Below are 18685 nucleotides of genomic sequence, written 5' to 3'. Positions count from 1 at the left end.
CTTATCTGCTATATGGTAGGTATGTATGTAGCATGTACGCACAAGTATAGTTATCTCGTATATTCAGCATAGTCGTTCACACCTGATTCTCATTTTTTAACTTCTCCAAAGAAACAGAAAAGTTTTCTCTACCCCTCTAGAAGTTTTAGGATATAGGAACTTACGTGGAAATTATTGCAAGATGTAGTTCGGTAAAACATGATAATATAAAACAAAGCGATGACCTACGTATGTATAAACACAAATATCAAGCAATAGCCAGACGCTACGTAAAACGTGACGAAGTATGTACAAATTCCAATTATTATTTTTGGTAGAACGTCGAAAATCTCATATTTGTTTTTTTTTTTATATATAAACAACGTGTTAGTTTGATCGAATATGTCAACATAACTATAACACATAATAATATGTAACCTACGGGACTTTTTCATAATTTAAGAGAAGACTACTACCAATTTCTGCGCTACCGCTTTCCATATTATAATTGAATTGCAGATTCTTGATTAACAAACATTAATCTATTTAATTATGTAAATTCTCTGGCTAAAGTGGCGATAGCTTAGTGCAGACTGCAGAGTCGACTAGAACACTTCGCCGCGAAGATGTTTTATGTTCTATGTTCTATGCTAAGGGCTCCTTTTTCCGCACTTAGCCCATTGTAAGTCGGGTCTTTGTGCGTGGGATGCCGACTATGGGTCTAGCCAGCCCAACTCCTTCCAAAAGCGCAGGATCTTCCTGGTTCCTCCACAGGCTTCTCTGAGTGACCCTGGTTTATCGAGGATTTCAGCCCATTGTGCAGGTGCAGCTACTCCTCCGCATTCCAGGATAACGTGGGAGACTGTTTCGTCATCCGACAGACATCCTCTGCAAAGGGGGCTGTCGGTGATACCTAAAACTTATATAAGTGTTTGTTTAAAGGGCAGACCGCGACGATGTTTGCAAGTTAAAACTACGCCACTAAGGCAAGTACGCACATTCTCTGAGTTATCGAAGATCTCTATCATTGTTAATTATTATTTCCTTGAACAAAAAAACATAGTGAGGAAAACCACGTAGTAAAAATTTCTCACAAATTTTTTTCGAAGGTAGGTAAAGCTTGCCAATTTACACTAGCCCACCCATAGATGAATATATAATACAGAAAGTACAATTATTTACATTAGAATTAATGGCCGTAGAGTTTTAAGTACTTAATATTTTGAAATGTTAAACAAGCTTTGAATTTAAAAAGAATTCATAAAGTATATTATATTTTATAATCGATAGAAACACGTTAAAACACCGGACTCCAAATAATTGCTGCCGTGTTCCATTTATTTAAAGATCGACTACATACTAGTCTATTGGTTCTATATTTGTGATTCATAGGTTTTGCTTGCAGCTCCGCTCGCGTGAAAAAGTTTTTCCAGGATAAAAGTCTCGCTATATATTTTCCCGCAATACAAAGTAGCATATGTGCTACCCAAATCTCAAACTATCTCCATACCAAATTTCATCCAAATCCATTGGGTACTTTTTGACTTTATCGCGTTCAGACAGGTAGGCAGATGCGGCGTGAAACTTTATTTTATATATTGTTAGAGAACTTTTTTAGGGAAACAATTCCATCATACATATAAGTTCCGTAAGTTTAACCGTTTACGTAAGCAAAAGCAGCTCTCAAAAGTATAAGTTTTCCCTGTTTTTACAACATTTTGCATTAATGCTCCGCTCCTATTGGTCATAGCGTGATGATATATAGCATATAACCTTTCACGAACAATGGGTTATCCAACGCTAAAAGAATTTTTCAATTCGAACCAGTAGTTCCTGAGATTAGTGCTTTAAAAAAAAATAACAAACTCTTCAGCTTTATATAATAGTATAGACATATTATTTGGTGATAAATATTAAATGAAACCACACAGCTTAATATCGTTAAAATCATTTTAATGTAAGAAGTAATAATAAACGGGAAATAACCACTTCCACTGAATTTAAAACTACTTAAAATATATTTAATACAACAATATCATATCACAAGTTTATTCTAAACCTATATTAACTAAGTAAGTACACATCTATGGGTTAGCAACTATTAAGTGACAGAAAACAATCTGAAATTTGGGGATATTCCTTATCATTCAATTCCAGTTGCACTGGCTTTTGTGGGGAGATCTCATCTCTTTACTCTTTGGTGACGGATTACCTTCAAAAACAATCTTGCCTATCCTCGTTCATTATAACCAACCATTAAGGGCGCATTAAAGTCTACTTCAATTTCGGCACATATGTAACGTGGAAAACTGTACAAAATAATAAAACCGATACCTAAGTCAAATTAAAAATGGGCAATTGTATTAATTAAAAACCCTAAAAAACCCTGTATATTTTTGATAGCTAATCCATTTAAAATATACTATTTTTCAACAAACCTTTGCCAAGAATCATATTATTTATCAAAAATTTGTTGCTACACCTATCATTACCCTTGGCTACGATGGCATTTACACCTTATTTAATCAATATCAAGTTTCCTGAAGGATCCCATTGTTCCATAGACTTCTGCGTCAGCGATTTGAGCTGGTACCGCGCAGCATAGCTCGTTGAGGTCGCGCAGGAACTCTCGGCTCTCGTCGATCCGTTGTCTCCACTTCCTCACGAGAACGTCTATGGGCTCCTCTTCACCTCCCCATTCTTGGGGCAGCACGCTCGCCGAAATATGCTCTAATAGCTCATCTACTTTGGCGTGTAAGTAATACTGTGGAATAAAATATACTTTGATAAAATTGGAAAAATACTTAAATTTTTTTCGAGGGTAAGAGAAGACTGTATCAAAGTTCGGAGGCAGAATTTCTACAGGTTTGAAGGGATGTGATAATAGTTGTTATAGCGTTACAGAAACTTTTATCGAATTTTTAGGTGCGGAAAGCCATCGTTCTCATAATAAGTTCATCAACTTAGAGGTTAATAGAGTAGGAAACTATACTAAAGAGTTTTCGCTATGGCTTTGGTAGTAATTGCCATCTTTTTTTTTATTTCATGCCCTTTTTTAACTACCTACACTTTTCGCTACTGCTTTAGATTTGAAAAGTAAATTTGTCAGATAGTTTTTAAATACTATTACATACATACTATACATTATATATTTTATAAATACTACGTCATCACTATCATATCCAATGATGTAAGAAAGCAGATGATTAACAAACGATTGAGTGACTCACTTGAGAGCAGATAAAAATGCATTTCGTGCCGTTTAATACAGACACGTTTCATGAGAAAATTCACACAAAAAATAACCTTCAATGAACTTCCTGAGTCACCGTTATGTAATTCACTTTATCAAGCTATAGGGACGCCAAGTGTGATTAAGAATAAAAGTGTAAACTCTATTTGGTTTTTCTAGGTCACTGACGAGGAAGTGATACCGTGGTATTTTGTATTATAATTCGTTCACACAAACGCTAGCAACGTGCCAACAGTTGCTGTTAGCAATAAAATATACCGTTTTGGTTTCCCAAGTTGTCTTGACATTTATTTTGTATTTGAAGGTCAATATATCCTTGTTTTATGTTTTTTAATATTTACGGAAATCGATAATTGATATCGATGCCATTGGGTAAAGTAGGTGATACACAAGGTTTTCATAAGTATCAAGTTTCTTGCTAACGGTTTACGGCCATTGTATTCTAATGAAAGGAAATTACGGGGTTTCCTTTGATTTCTGTTATCTAAGACTAAGGTTATTGTTTGTACTAATTAAAAAAAGAAGTCGAGATCTATCTGATTGTTTTATGGCTAACTACAAATTGAAGGAATGTATAGTACAGACTACATTTTCGTCTATAATATATCACACACATACGTCATGTCTTAATTCCCGAAGGCATAGGTAGAGGTGCAATCAGGACACCCACTATTCGCCAAGTGTGTCATTGCGTAGACATTCCATTTTTTTTACTATTAATTTTAAACTTAAATAAATGCAATAAAAATATACTAATTAAACACTATAACCAAAACTGATTTTTATGTTTAAGAATTCAACTTCTTGCTTCCGATATTACTTACTTTGTTCCTCTACATATTTTATTACGCCGTCTTTATTCATTACTGTTTATGAGGAAAGTGAAAATTCACCAAAAAATACCCTAATGGCACCTCCTATTATGCACGCACTGTTATGTACGATAGCTTGATCAATGTTTGACATTTAATTAACGACAGACGAACATAAAATTTTACCAAGTTAGCAACAAGACGAAGTGTTATATAACGTCAGAAATGTATACAAATATTGATGTTGATAGACGAAGGTCATTCCATTTAGCGCAGATATTATAATAGTTCATTTAAATAGAAACTTAATTTAAATTTAGAGCCGAAGTATAAGACATTACGCATTAAACTTCAAAATAATCGGTTACCTATCGTGCGTGTTTTCCGAATCATTGTAGAATGTTTCAATTCAAAACTGTTTAAAGGTTTAAATAAATTCTGATTGAAATTTTGCAGTAAATATTAGCGACTAGATAATCGCAATTTTTTTTTCTTTCTTGATACATATAACAAGTACATTAATTCGCTTCTAACTTCGTAATTTCCTTTTACTACTACTACTAATAATAATAATACTATATTTCTAACTTACCCGTCTCCTAATTTTCTCATTGACGCAACTGCGCATGAGTTGGAGCGAAGAGGCGAGGAATGGTGGCGCACCGACAACGTGGATCCTCTTTAGCCTCTGAGGATATGCCGACTGTGCCAGCTGGATGCCACGTCTTATGGCACTGGCTGCCGCTGCCACACGTGGCACTAGGGACCCACGCACTTGTGACACCTGTGTCGCGATAATATTACCTTCATCAGAAATGACTTTACTCTATAGGACATTGAATAAAAATATACTTCAAATCATTTACAAAAAAGTGTAAAACATGATATATAAAAATCATCAATAATTTGTAAAATGTTGACTTACACTTGATACAAAATACCACATTGTATGTATGCTTTTGGTGTTCCAATAGACCTCAATGGCTAATTATATCAGTGGTACCAAACTCTTAACTTAACTTTGATACCTAGTTACAAATTAGAACCATAATGCGTACCAATTAAAAATATTTTTATATAACAAAAATGATTCAAGCTAACCTCGTATATAAAGACATCGCCAGTGATAAGTACTTCATCCCTCATCCGAACATCGCTGATGAGGAGCACAGCTCGCACCGCAGCGCTGACGTCAGCGCTACTCTCGGGATAGCCAGCTTTTATCCTGAAGATTGTCACTCGTAGCCCGTCGTCCGTCAGTTTGGGAAGAGTTGCTATGTCCCTGTGGGTGGAAATTAGGGCGCTGTTATACTACGAACTAAAAGAGAGAATAAATTACTCCTAAGCTCTATAGGCTACTTTTTATCCCGGGAAAATATAAAGCGGAACTTTTATCCAAGAAAAACTATATCACGCATGCGGGGCCGCGAGCAACAGCTGGTATAATATATTCTATTAAAAATAACTATCGTACCTGCTCCATTATTTATATGACAAGGTTGTTGACAAATTACATTGATTATGGGCTTAATTATAACTTATATTATCTTATTGTTCCAAATACTACATTTATGTTACGTCAATACACAATTAATTCAATATTAAGTCTTGTTCAGAGTCTAAACAGAAAATCTATCTCCGGCCACGCGGTTGTTTGCTCAAGTTGTTAGCCGGCTATAATACGGCTTACTTTATAGTCTTTCATTTATTTAATGTCCCATATAAAATGCAATAGTACAATGTCTAGTTATATACGCGACTTTATTGTAGTAATAATTAAATATTCCCATGTACCATGACTTATCATAAGCGCAACTATGTTTGTCTACGTTATGAATAAAGCATTTTATTTTATTTATTTATTTATATTGTTTATTTAATATTGTTAGAAAAGGATTGTGAGTTGATTAACAAAAATAAAAAGAATTATAACTGGTTATAATATATACACAGGTCGTGGACAGTCATAGCGATCCAAACGGTCTACGCTCATCGTTTTTATAGCAAAAGAGTGTCACAAATACCCTCTCAATTAATATTCTAGATATAACATTAGTAATAATAACAATTAACACGTACATGAACTTGCAAATGTCGTTCAGAGGGGGTTCGGTGAACGAGCGATGTTCGTACAAGTCGCTGTGACGTGCTCTCGCCAGACAGAACGCCTCTAGCTTGGATCTCGCTCTGTCCAAATCCATGCGACATCCACGCACGAACAATTCCAGTAAGTGACGATCTGTAACAAAGAAAACCGACAATAGAATAAAGAATAACATTCCTAGCAGTAGCGTATGGTGAAATTTTCGGAAAGGGAATCCGACATAACATATAGGTACTAATATGCATAAATGAGTTTTGCAAATCGTTCTGATGATTATTAGATTCTACACAAATTCTACGTAAAGAGAAACCGGTCCATAGACACTTCGGCACTGATTTCTAGCGCATTGTTTCTTCTTGAAATGGAACGAATCAGTTACACTATATTATTATATATTTATAGCCATATATCTTTTAATGCTTCTTACTCAGTTTGACCTAAAGAGCTTCTTTAATGTATATATGTCTTGTGTGTGCTTATGATGTACTCTACATATTATTTTATAAGTTAAATCTATTTGTAAACTCGCATTTAAAAAATAAAAGACCACATTTATTAATACGCAAACCTTTAATATAAACTTATACACCTTTTTTTATTGTATAATTATATTTTTATGTAGCTAAAAGTGAAATAAATTTTCCAGAGCAGTGGCACTTACTGAAGGTACATGACGAAAATTGAACGGTAAAGATATATTAACCGTCCATGCGATGATCTTGAAATGGTTAGAATTAAAGAAGAAAAAGTTAATTTAGGATTTTGTTTTTTTTATTGCAGGATGAACAAAATATAACCCTGTCATGACTCTGTTAACTTCCGAGGATTGAAATTAAAAATAAAACAATAATATGCCCTTACTACTGCTATGAAATAAACTTAGTTTAGGCATATATTAGTAGATTTAAAAAGATATTTCACTTAAAATTATACAATCTTTGAAATCATTCATTGATGAATGTGGTTTACATTTTATTTGATTTACTTAGTCACCTACATTTATAAAACATTTTTTTATCTTAAGCAAGTAGTAAAAGTGCAATCATATCAGTACCTACATAAATGCCAGACGTATTTGGGCTGTCATGCAAACCTCTAACCAAAGGAAAAATAGAGCAATACTTGCACACAATACTTATTGTAACAAAGTTGGTATTCTAAATCTAAAATGTTTTTATTACATAAATACGTTGTCCGAGCTCAATACTGGCAAGACGAAACCTCCAACCACTGTCACGGCTAGTCGGCTTACTAACTTTTGTATTTTTATGAATAAAATGCCGTCGTGTGTTTTTAGACGATGTACAAATTATAGTCCAACTGTGGATGAAAAAAACGTTTCAGTTCATACGTTAGTAGTAACTATATACTATTTAACTTATTTTTTAATAAATGCATTTTATTCGACTGTCATAGTGACGGGGCGGTTGACGTTCGGGACAACTCGCAAAGAGAATTATAATATACCCACTCGGGTTCACTCGGGCCGTATCAATGTGAGCTGCTAGGGCTGTACAGGTATATGACTCAAGAAATGACTATAATAAATACTGCGCTGTTTTTATGTGCAATTTTGTTAGTCTATGACGCGTCTATTTGTAAAATGTCATTGTTCTAAATACTGTACGTACCGGGGCGCCTCGGTCATGTAAAAACTTGCTAAAACAAGCTTTGTTAGTGATCAGAATTAATTATTAATATTATTAAATATTATTTAACTTTGACTTTGTTAAGCTTTCAAGATTTTTGACCGGTAATTTTATTGAAACAGCTAAGGCTATGGGAACGCTATTATAGTTTGTTGAAAATTAAATATTATTGATCGTTTTAATAGCCGGTATAGGATATGCAATCGATAAATCGACACCGCCTACTCGTGTTTGGCAGTTAAAATATGCACATTAAAATTATACTTCCGTTTTATAATATTATTATTTATCCAAATTCAGCAATGCCTCTAAAGGCATTTTTATATAATATAATTTACTATTTAACGATATACTATCTATGTCGATATTTTCATTGGACCACCATATATAATTTACGTCGCATATTCAATTTAGTCATGAGGCCATAAAACACAGGTTAAATTTCCGTAAAGTTTTGTTGATTAATTAAGATATAAATAGAATACAAACTTATGAATAATTGAAATTCTTTAGTATTTGTTTTTTTTTTAAATAACTCGTAAGGTAATAAATAAGTTGTTATGTAATAGCAAAAACAATAAGCAGGGCTTGATATTAAAAAAATAATTAAAACCCATTAATTGAGACACGATTCATAATTTATTTTACATTTTATTATATAATTTTATATTACAAGATACAAATTGAAAATAAATTCTCTAAATCCAATCCTAAGCCAAATCATAATTGTGTCTTTTTATGCGAAAAATTTTCAGTGAAGAGCAGGTAGATATTTAAAATAAAACGCCGGACCATAAAAAGGGTGCTTTAAGATATTTCTAGGTACATGTGGATATGAAAATGTTCTTCCAATTTGTAAACCCTTTTGAACTGTGTCCAATAAATTCTTTAAGTAGAGACATTTATTTTCACTCGATAAAACCCGATATGAAGCACGTTTAGAATATTTATAAAAACCCACAACGATTTAAATATGATAAAAATATGTGGCTTAGGTCACAATGATCATTCTGGTTGAGAAAACCAAAGATTAAGAATGTCGTTAGTATCATAAGTCTACGGAGAAAGAAATAGAAATTAGAAATAAGCACTTAGCAGACACATGTTACTAAATCTACGCAAATATTTATTTATTTATATTTATTTTTACTATTTAAGTAAGTATATATTTTTATTTTAAGTATATATTTTTTTATGGTATGCCGACTTAATGCAATAGACATTCGTTCCCAGTCAACTTTAGGGTGGTGTAGAGAGGACGAAGGCCGGTGCCTAATAAAAAAAGAAAAACTCATAATAAGGGTAATAATAAAACAAATGTATGACAAATATATCAACTGTATTTCACAAAACTCTACATTGTTTTTCCTCGGTGCATTGTTATATTGTAAATTAATTATTGATTGTAAACCAGTCTAAAACGTCTACGTGCAATCATTTATCATTATTATAAGTTAATTTCTTTATAATTATGTTCCTCTTTGTGCTATCTAAATTAATCTATTGTACATACTCAATTATTAACTAGTTTTATTTTCAACAACATATACCAAACTGGTTAGGAATACTAAACTGGTTAATGATTGCTAAGATATAGAATAAATAGTTATAAGTAGGTAAGTATAATATAATATACGTAACAAGATACAAAGACACCACAGCAAGGTTATTAAGTAATTTAAATTACACGTTCTAAAACATTGAAGATAAGAAAATGTACAACAATTGTTTGCCATCGTGCTTGGCAGAAACATGTCAAATTATAGTTTACAGCGTTTTAAAACATCCATTGTGATGATAATACAATACAACATGCTTAGTTGCTAATTGTACTAATTCTATTTAAGTAGAACGACAAAATATCCTCAAGCGGGTATTCCTGCTCACAAACTAAACAAAACTTTAGCACTCATTTGCTAGCTATGTGCACTTTAATATATTTCCTATCTGCATTCATGCATAAAATGAGGCGTCATCATTATGCGAAATAGAACAACTTGTTCTATTTTAATATAATCTTTAATTTCCTTATGCGAGGATTATTCAAATTATGTAATACCGAATAATGGTTAAGCAATTAATTTACAATTATTTCGCCAACTTGGTCAAGGCACATTGTCGTACGCATTCACGTAATTTTACAAGTTCGTACAAAGATAGAATTAAAATGCGCGTAGTGTCGGCCCGTAAGGAAGCCACGCGAAGATCCATTGTCTAATACAATGACTGAGGTAAATCATGTCGTTTGTTTTCGTTTCTCATATGCGGTAGAATGACATAAAAGTCCGATTATGTTGCCGTATAAACAAATGAATATTTAAGTAGTCATTGACTTATTTATTGCTCAACTTGTTTACGTTTTCAAAGAGCTACGATATGAAATACGAATATGCACAAAAGTACGTATAATTTCTCTGAATATACAATACTAGATTAGCTCGTGACTCCACCTGTGCGAGAAAGTTTTTCCGAGATAGAAAATAACACCATGTCCTTCCCAGGGTCTTAAACTATCTCCATACTAAATTTAATCAAAATCCGTTGGGTGGTTTTTAATTTTATCGCGTTCAGACAGGCCGACAGACGTGGCGCGGCGGGGACTTTGTTTTTAAGTATAGTTTTTAGAACTTTTTAAGAGGAATAATTCCGTCATATATGTTTGTTTCATAACTTTAACATTTCGTAGTACACGCAACAGAAGCACACAAAAGGAATAAATTTCCCCCGTTTTTGCAATCATTTTCATTGATGTTTCGCTCATTACGCTCCTATTGATCATAGCATAATGTGAATAGCCTTCCGTGATAAATGGACTATCCAACACTAAAAGATTTTTTCAATTTGAACCATTTAGTAACTAGTTATAATAGTAGATATAAGTAGATTACAACTTGTAAATAAATAGCTTCTAAAAATAAGGAGAGCGCGCTGTTTTGCTGGGGGTACCGCCTTAAATGCAATTGCTAATTTCTTTAACTTGTGCTATAAAAATATTCTGGGGATTTTAAAATGGGGTACCGTTAATATAACTGTTATTTATATTGTTCTATTTATACGTAATGATTTATAGTTGTTTTAATGTTATGTAAATATTTCATATTACGTTCGCGTTTGTTGGACAGTCCCGTTACAGACCGGTTGAGACGTCTTAAAAATTTGTCTGCAGTAGTTGTTCTATACCAGAGGATTCCAAACGTTTTTTTCTCCTACACCACTTTCAAAAATTTGCTGGTTCCGGTGGACTTTATTAAAATATTCATGGGTTTAGATGGATGAATTAATAATTTTGAAACTAAATGTTCCTTCCATAGGTGGATTTGCAGCATTTCTTATCGGGCGCCTTTAACCGTTGTTGTAAGTTTGCATATTTTATACTTACTTGATTTAGAATTCGTAATAAAATATTAATAATACTGTTATCATAAAGTTTATAAATCTATTAGAAGTTAGTTAACTCAAAGTAATAATATGACTACGTGATTTGTATAAAGCTATAAATTTATTTCTGAATACTGATTCAGAGAAGTAAGATTCTAGCACTTCGAGACTATAATATTTTTTAAACATTGTGATAAGTGAGAATGGGAATTTGACGCCGCCGTGCCACGGTATTTTTCTGTTCCATTTCCAAACCGATTTTAGAAGGGTTTTTTTTGTTCTAAAAAAGCTAAAACAAACACGATATCACGCCTTATATCCGAATGGGTGCAGAGATGCAACCAGGGCACTCCTTTTCGCCTAGTTTGTTCCGTCCTATTATGTAATAGTCCTATCACCACGTATGGGGCATAAATTCCAGACTCCGGGCTGATAGTGAGCAGAAAAATCCAAATGCCACTTTGCCTAACCCGGGATCTGAACTCAGCATATCAGAGCAGTGGTCGTACCGCGCAGGCAATACAACTTCCCCGCCACAGCAGTGTTTATCTTCTACTTGTTTTTATATGACAATATTCTCTCGTTTTATTCATTGCAGAAACTTTTCATTCTAGGAAAGAATTTAACGTCAGCGAAGTCGCAAGCAAAACGTGTCTATAAAATTTTCCAACAACTGTTTACGAAAGCCGATCGAGTCTGGAATACGAATCGAGCAAACTATTGCAGTCTACCTGACCATGTGTTGCAATTGCAAACACGACTCGCTTATGTGCGAGCGGAATAGAAAATTGGATCAATCCGTAATAGATTTTGCTGTGGTGCTTGTGACTAGACTTCGATAATGTATTTATTCACGTCAAGAGTATTTAATACAATATGTGCTTAGTAAATCTATGCTTTACAACCAACAATTTTATTGTCTACGTTACCGTCAATTTGTACAATCCGGTATTCTATACAATGATAATAAAGGCAATGTATAGAATGCCCAAAACATTCAGGTAATGTATGAAGTACGTAGTACATATATATCGATGATGAAGTATTATTCAGTTTATATAACGCCGGTAACGAGTGTAAAAGGAGTAAGTATATGCTTAATTATTTATTTCTGGTCCTCGCTGGCCGCGACCTCGTCACGCTCGACTCATTCTCTTGGCTCGCACATATACAAAGATAAAACCTAACCATGTTGAGGATTTCTATGCCATAATTTTTTTAAAGCCCAAAAAATTATCTGAATACGTCGTAAAAAAAACTATGACAAAACGTCTTTTATTTGTCTATCTATGAAGGCGGATTAATTTTTTGTAATTTTTTTTTACGCGACTTCAAAAAACGGAAGAAGTTCTTAATTCGATGTGTATTTTTTTTATGGTACCTTCGAACTCAATCATGTCTTAACTGATTAGGAAAATTCTAATTGAGTCTAAGCCTTCCGGAGTTAACCAGTATACTTACAACTACCGACATAGTATACAAACTGTCTGAAGAAGCGCGCAGCCGTCTCTAATGCGCCGAAAAGGGCTATCGCGGAGTTTTAGTTTGTATTGTCATGCATAAAGTTTACATAGTCTTAGGGACTCGACTTGGCAGCCGCCCGACGTTTTTTACCTCTCCGGGCGGCACAACGCCAAACGGTAAGGCAGGCGATCCCAACATTAGTGTCAAGTTGTCCTCATGAAGGCCCCAGCGGCAGTGGTAAATCACTTTCTCCGTAAAACCAAAAAAAGGTAAATCGGCATGTCGAAGGATGCAACGTATCTCGCCAATCGTTACTATATATTCTGGACTACAATGTATTTAATATCAGGTGTAGTATAATTATTATATTATTCCTGTGCCTGTATGAAAAAAGACAAAAGTTTTAAAACATTGCATAATTAGTTGCCTACAACCTATACCCTAATCAAGAGGTTATCAAGAGGCAGTCATATGAGAAGTCATTGTATTGTTATTTCAGCTGCATCCGTGGGAAGATCGGTGCTGGGTTTTGTCTAATTAATAATTATTTCGCAGTTTTTGTACTTTTATATAATATGGTTAATATTAGAGACATAATAACTAGTGTTAATATATTACTATACTTTGTTTTTCCAGTGTCTGGCGTACCACTTATATATGCGATAAATAATATTGACATAAGATGTGCATAACCCAAAGGTTCTGGTCATTTTAGCGCTCCTAAGTATTTAATACTACTGCGGCGCCAATGTATTGATCGGTTTATTCTCTATGTCTGTTTGTTAGTAATGTCACGCAGTGTTAAGTTTACAGACCTACACTCGTGTTTCTATTAATCTTATCTGCTTTTAAGATTCATTATTCATTAGACTGTTTATTTCAATTTAATTCATTGTTCGTTGCACCTACCTCTTGATGCGGCTTTTCAAATGCAAATGCGCTTTATAATTCTGTTTATACAGTATTTAAAGATTAATTATCGCTTGTAGCATTAGTTATCAAAATGTTATGTACATAAATAGAAACATTTAACATGACTTGCTTCAGGCACAATATTCTCGGCAATGGAAATCTGTGAATTTATCATTTCGGACAAATGACAAGAAATCTTTAGTTCTCCTTTAAGCTAGTTTTAGCGCGTGACTCTTTTTAAGTATTTTTTTTATTGCTTTGAATGGCGATACGAGCTTGCCGTTCGCTTGATTGTAAGCGATACGATCGCCCATAAACAGCAAAAGCACCATCCAACTCCTTGAATTACAAAAGTATTGTTGGGTATTTCACTGCGCTCGCCATGCTGAGACTTGAGATGTAAGTCTTATTATGTCCAGTAGTTACACTGGCTACAATGTCCTTCAAACCGGAACACAACAGTGACTTCACACTATTGCTTGGCGGCAGAAGTAGACATAGCGGTGGTACCTACCCAGGCGGACTCTCACATATGAGAGAGAGAAGATAGAGACATCTTTAATATATATTATACATTATACTGTATAATGTATATTATACATTATACATCTAATATACACTATACATCTCTGTATAATATACATTACCTATACATCTCATTTTATCTTATTTCTAAGACTATAAATGCGTATGTTTGGAAAATGTTTGTATATCTGAATGTTTGTTAGAAATAAACCCGGCAACCGCAAAACCTATTTGGATTAAATTTGCCACACGGGTACACCACATCCTAGATTAACATATTAGCTACTTGTTATCCTGACAATTTGCTCGCGTTGGAAATATTTTAATTTAATAAGTTTTTAGATAGACGGCATTGTAGGTTGTTACAGTGATTAAGGGACTTTTAAAACAGACAAGAATTATCAGGCGGGCAAAGGTAAGTTTTTTATACTCCTGTGCAAATTTCTCTTTGTCTCAGAGTCGGTACGTGTGTTTACATAATTCTACTCACAAAGGTATAGTACAAGCGTTATTTGTCCATCACTACATAGTGCAATAATAATTAGTTATGCACCGTCATCGAGTCAATTTTATATTTCATTACAAAGACTTAACGTCCATAGAATTATATAAAATATTTAACCAGTTTTGCTAATCTCATCTTAAATATAAAAATATCAATATATGTAGGTATAATTGATCAACTTGTGGAATCAATTTATAACGGGATCAGCTAATTCTAACGACTCGCTGGAAAACAGCAAGATCTTATATAATATGTTATTATGACACCTGTTTCGTTCGGAATTTACATACAAAATAAAAACATTATTTATGCGTTCTGTTTCGGTTCACAGCACAGACAATCTTGGTAAGGATATAGCAGAGGCGACCCGGGCAATCGCTAGGGGTCTCGTGCGGTGCCTTAGCGGACCTTTTTTACGAGCTTATCGACGAAACTACTAAAACTGGGGATTTTTTAGCTCGGACTGGGGTCTCGTGTCATATTTTAGCTTTCCTGCTAAACACTAATACAATTAATGAATATCTATAGTTTATTGATCGCCTCGTCATTTATTGTATGCTAAGGCAGTGGTTCTCAAACTTTTTAAATGACGGAACCCTTTTGGGAAGCAAAATATTTGATGGAACCCTACAATAAAACAATTGTTTTCATAAGTGTATTTTTTATTAATCAACATAATAAAAGTACAATGTAACAGTTACTAATTATTATTGAGAGAGGTGTTTTGATTATTTTTCTAAATTCTTGCGGAACCCCGACAGAGGTATCACGGAACCCCAGGGTTCCGCGGAACACACTTAGAGTATAGCTGTGCTAAGGTATGTTTATCATTAATTATGTGCTTAAATGCATTTATTAAACAAACGAGCAAAGATCTTAGATAACATACGCTAACGCATGTTTAGATTAGAGATATAATTAATGTGTCCACTATATATTTTTTTCCGTCTCTTCATGTGATAGAATTCGTGTTTATCGTTGTATATGAAATGAAGACCATTCCTTGGTGATCCATTGTTCAAATGTCTGCGTAGGAATCAGAGTCAAGGTTCCATTTGTGTGAATAGACCACCATTAAACCAATAGGAAAAAAGTTTACAAAATCAAAGTTAAAAAGGGTATTTACAAAATTATAACGCACGATAACCTATCACGGCACAATAAGAATACAGCTATTAATTAATATTAGTCGTGATAAAGACCTTCTGGTTAGATTGGCATTGCATTACTTATCTCCAATCCACTTAATTTTTTGAAAATTTACAGCCTACCGTAGTTTTGTTTACAAAACAGCAAAACATTCAAGAAATTTTTTCGTCAGTTTTAAAAAGTTGCGGTTATTTCTAGACTACTTTTATTTTTCATTTTAATATGTTTAGATTTTTGACCAGATATGGATCTTGTTTAGCAATTTTTACAAAACAAAGTACAAAATCTGCTTTTCGGTTTAAATGTCACAGATTTGTTTAAGATTTGCTTAAGTAATACGCAATTCGTGAACATTGTTTATTTCATTCCGTCTTAAATTAGTACGCGTCCTATTAGATATAAATTGTGTAATAAATCAAGTCATTTACTTATATTAAGTATAAATTTTCCACTCGTTTCGTGTATCCGTTTTATTAATAACTTATTACCTACATTTAAAAGATCCGCGTTAAAAATAGCCCAGCGCTAACAATATTAGAGGCAAAAAAATTAATGATTTTGTTTACAATTAATTTCTTTATCGATTTAAAACATACTGTTTTAAAAACGGAAGGTTAACACAAAAGCCTTGTGAGCCTAGTAGGGGATTGATCGACTGCCGAAAGGAGGGTTCGTGGATTCAAAGTCTAAGGCACAGAATATTGATGTCTGATTTTTTATTATTTTGAAAAGCTACATCATACATACTTGAGAATTCTACATAAAGTTCGAATGTACTTAAGTACAATGAAGTCTGCTAACTTGCATTAGGTTACACTTACAATAGTAGAGGAGAACTGGGACAAGCACTGGGTCAGTGCTGTGCTGTATATAAAAATACATAATTAAGAAATAGGAAACAATTAAAAAACGTAATCTACGGTTGTATTTATGTATAAAATATACTTAAATACTTCTTTGATTTTGAACAGTATTATTCGGTTGTTACATTTTAATGTGGTAGGTATCTATTTTAATTCAGATATCGCATTAGAAGAGGAACTTTACAAAATTTTAAATATAAATGGAATGGCATGCGGAAACAAGAAAAGAAAAATGTCAAATGTTTATTACTTACATACAATATCTACATAATTAACAGTTATGTAAAATGCAGTGATTGCATACAATATACAAATGTAACAAAAAAAAATAATAATTCCATTACACGCGACACTGGTATTTAATTAAAATGCTTTTAGCATTGACCGCAAAATCAAATTAGTGTAACAAATTCAAATCAAAATATACCTACATATCAAGACGATTGTTTTAAAAAAATGTGATAGCGACAGTAGGTAAGTAGTATAGTGTTTTATTGTATATTGCACTTCAATTGGTACCGCAAATAGCATTTGTCTACCTAAATTGTGTTCTGTGTAATCAACTTCAAATCCTATCAGGTATGTATAATTAGCGATTTTAATAAAAGGTGGCTCTAAACCTTTTCTTTCCCTACGTTTATGTGACGAACAGTCCGTTCTTGGAATAAATTATGTTTACAACGAACTTATTATAAATTTTAGTTTTTCAGTATATTAAAGATATTTTAATAGATAAATTATATTAAAATTTTACTGTTCAGTTTAAAAAATATCTGTATTTCGTATAAACGGGAAAAAATATGAAAATATATAATATACTTAATATGATATGGGCTTATAATTCTCAATAATATTCTCGAATAAAGTTAAGTAAGTACTTTTTGTCTATAACGTACCAAAAGCTTCAGGTTGTGGTAGATGCGGTGATGCAGCCAGCATGCTGCGAAGGTCCCTTACACCCCGCTCCAGGTCGCCGGGGCCTTCGCCTAGTTCCTGTTTAATCACCTCTGCTTGTTTCAAAGAAGGTCCTTGCAAAAACGCCATTTTACACTCCGACAAAATTCATACGTGTCTACGTTTAAAAAATAAACGCTCCAAATTCAAATCGATTGCGTACTCCGGCTGAGTAAGGACAAAACTGCGAACGAATCGCGCTCAGCACCTTTTATAAAGAAGCGTGTCGATCGCTAACGTAAAGGCCGTAGGATTCGTTCACGCCGGTGTACACTTTATTATGTATTTAAATGTATTTTATTCAGATTTTAATCAAATTTTATAATACTTCTTTTTTGTGAAACGGATGATTACAATAATAATTAAGTTTGTTTCTTTGTTAAATTCACTTAAAAATTATTTAAATAAATGTAATTCACCGTATTTTTTATGATGTGTTAAAAACTTTAATTTTAATTTCATTTAATTAGAATGTGCGTAATAATAAATTTGATGAATACTTTAATTTAATTATATGAAATTAATGTAATAGATAATCCTTTTTTTCATAACATTATATAGGTAAGCATCCTAACAGTATTATTACAATTTACAAAAAAGGCACAAGATAAATAATTTGATTCCCACCTTAATGTGTATTAAACAAATCTATGCATTTTGGTAAATATATAGGTTCGTTACTATGCTAGTTATAATTTCTAGTTTAGATATTGTAACTAAAGACAGAGTTTTAGGTTACGTAAAGATATTGGAGCCACATACTAAACAAATATTAATTTCGACAGCAATATATTTTAGCTTACAATCTAAGCAACATTATATTAATGGCAGTAGGAAGGCTAGGAATTATATCTTACTACTACTATTATAAATCATTTTAATAATAATAAAATGCAAAAGTTTGTAAAAATGTTTGAATATTTTTACGTTTGGTGATTGTTACAAGTAAATTCAGAAACAGCTGATCGAATTGAAATAAAATTTGACTCACGGGTAAACTATATCCTAAATAAATATGTAGACTACTTTTCCCCAGATAATTTGCGCCCGTGGGAAATAATAGAAAGATTTAATCTCATTTTCTAAATAGATAGTATCTGTGTCGTACTTGTGGCCCTATCAATGGCTGTAGTGTTTT

At 33.1% G+C, this 18685-nt stretch overlaps 1 protein-coding gene across 1 annotated transcript; it reads right to left on the bottom strand.

Moving 5' to 3' along the window:
- Positions 1 to 1911: 1911 nt before the first annotated feature.
- Positions 1912 to 17749, bottom strand: LOC115441356 (retinol-binding protein pinta). Its single transcript, XM_030166120.2, has 5 exons — positions 17490 to 17749; positions 6124 to 6283; positions 5146 to 5326; positions 4637 to 4828; positions 1912 to 2743 (listed from the first exon to the last, which is right to left on the bottom strand). Exons 1-5 carry the CDS (start codon positions 17635 to 17637, stop codon positions 2501 to 2503), a joined length of 924 nt encoding a protein of 307 aa, XP_030021980.1. The 5' UTR covers positions 17638 to 17749; the 3' UTR covers positions 1912 to 2500.
- Positions 17750 to 18685: the final 936 nt, after the last annotated feature.

Source organism: Manduca sexta, chromosome 9, assembly GCF_014839805.1.
Source record: "Manduca sexta isolate Smith_Timp_Sample1 chromosome 9, JHU_Msex_v1.0, whole genome shotgun sequence".
Taxonomy (NCBI): domain Eukaryota; kingdom Metazoa; phylum Arthropoda; class Insecta; order Lepidoptera; family Sphingidae; genus Manduca; species Manduca sexta.
This window is presented reverse-complemented; position numbering and strand designations above follow the sequence as displayed.

Excerpts from the sequence above, each read along its gene's own strand:
- LOC115441356 (XM_030166120.2), bottom strand. The coding sequence starts at position 17,637 with ATGGCGTTTTTGCAAGGACCTTCTTTGAAACAAGCAGAGGTGATTAAA. Across the intron at positions 6,284-17,489 it reads ACCACAACCTGAAGCTTTTG|ATCGTCACTTACTGGAATTG; the intron begins GTACGTTATAGA and ends TCTTTGTTACAG. Across the intron at positions 5,327-6,123 it reads AACGACATTTGCAAGTTCAT|GGACATAGCAACTCTTCCCA; the intron begins GTACGTGTTAAT and ends TTCCACCCACAG.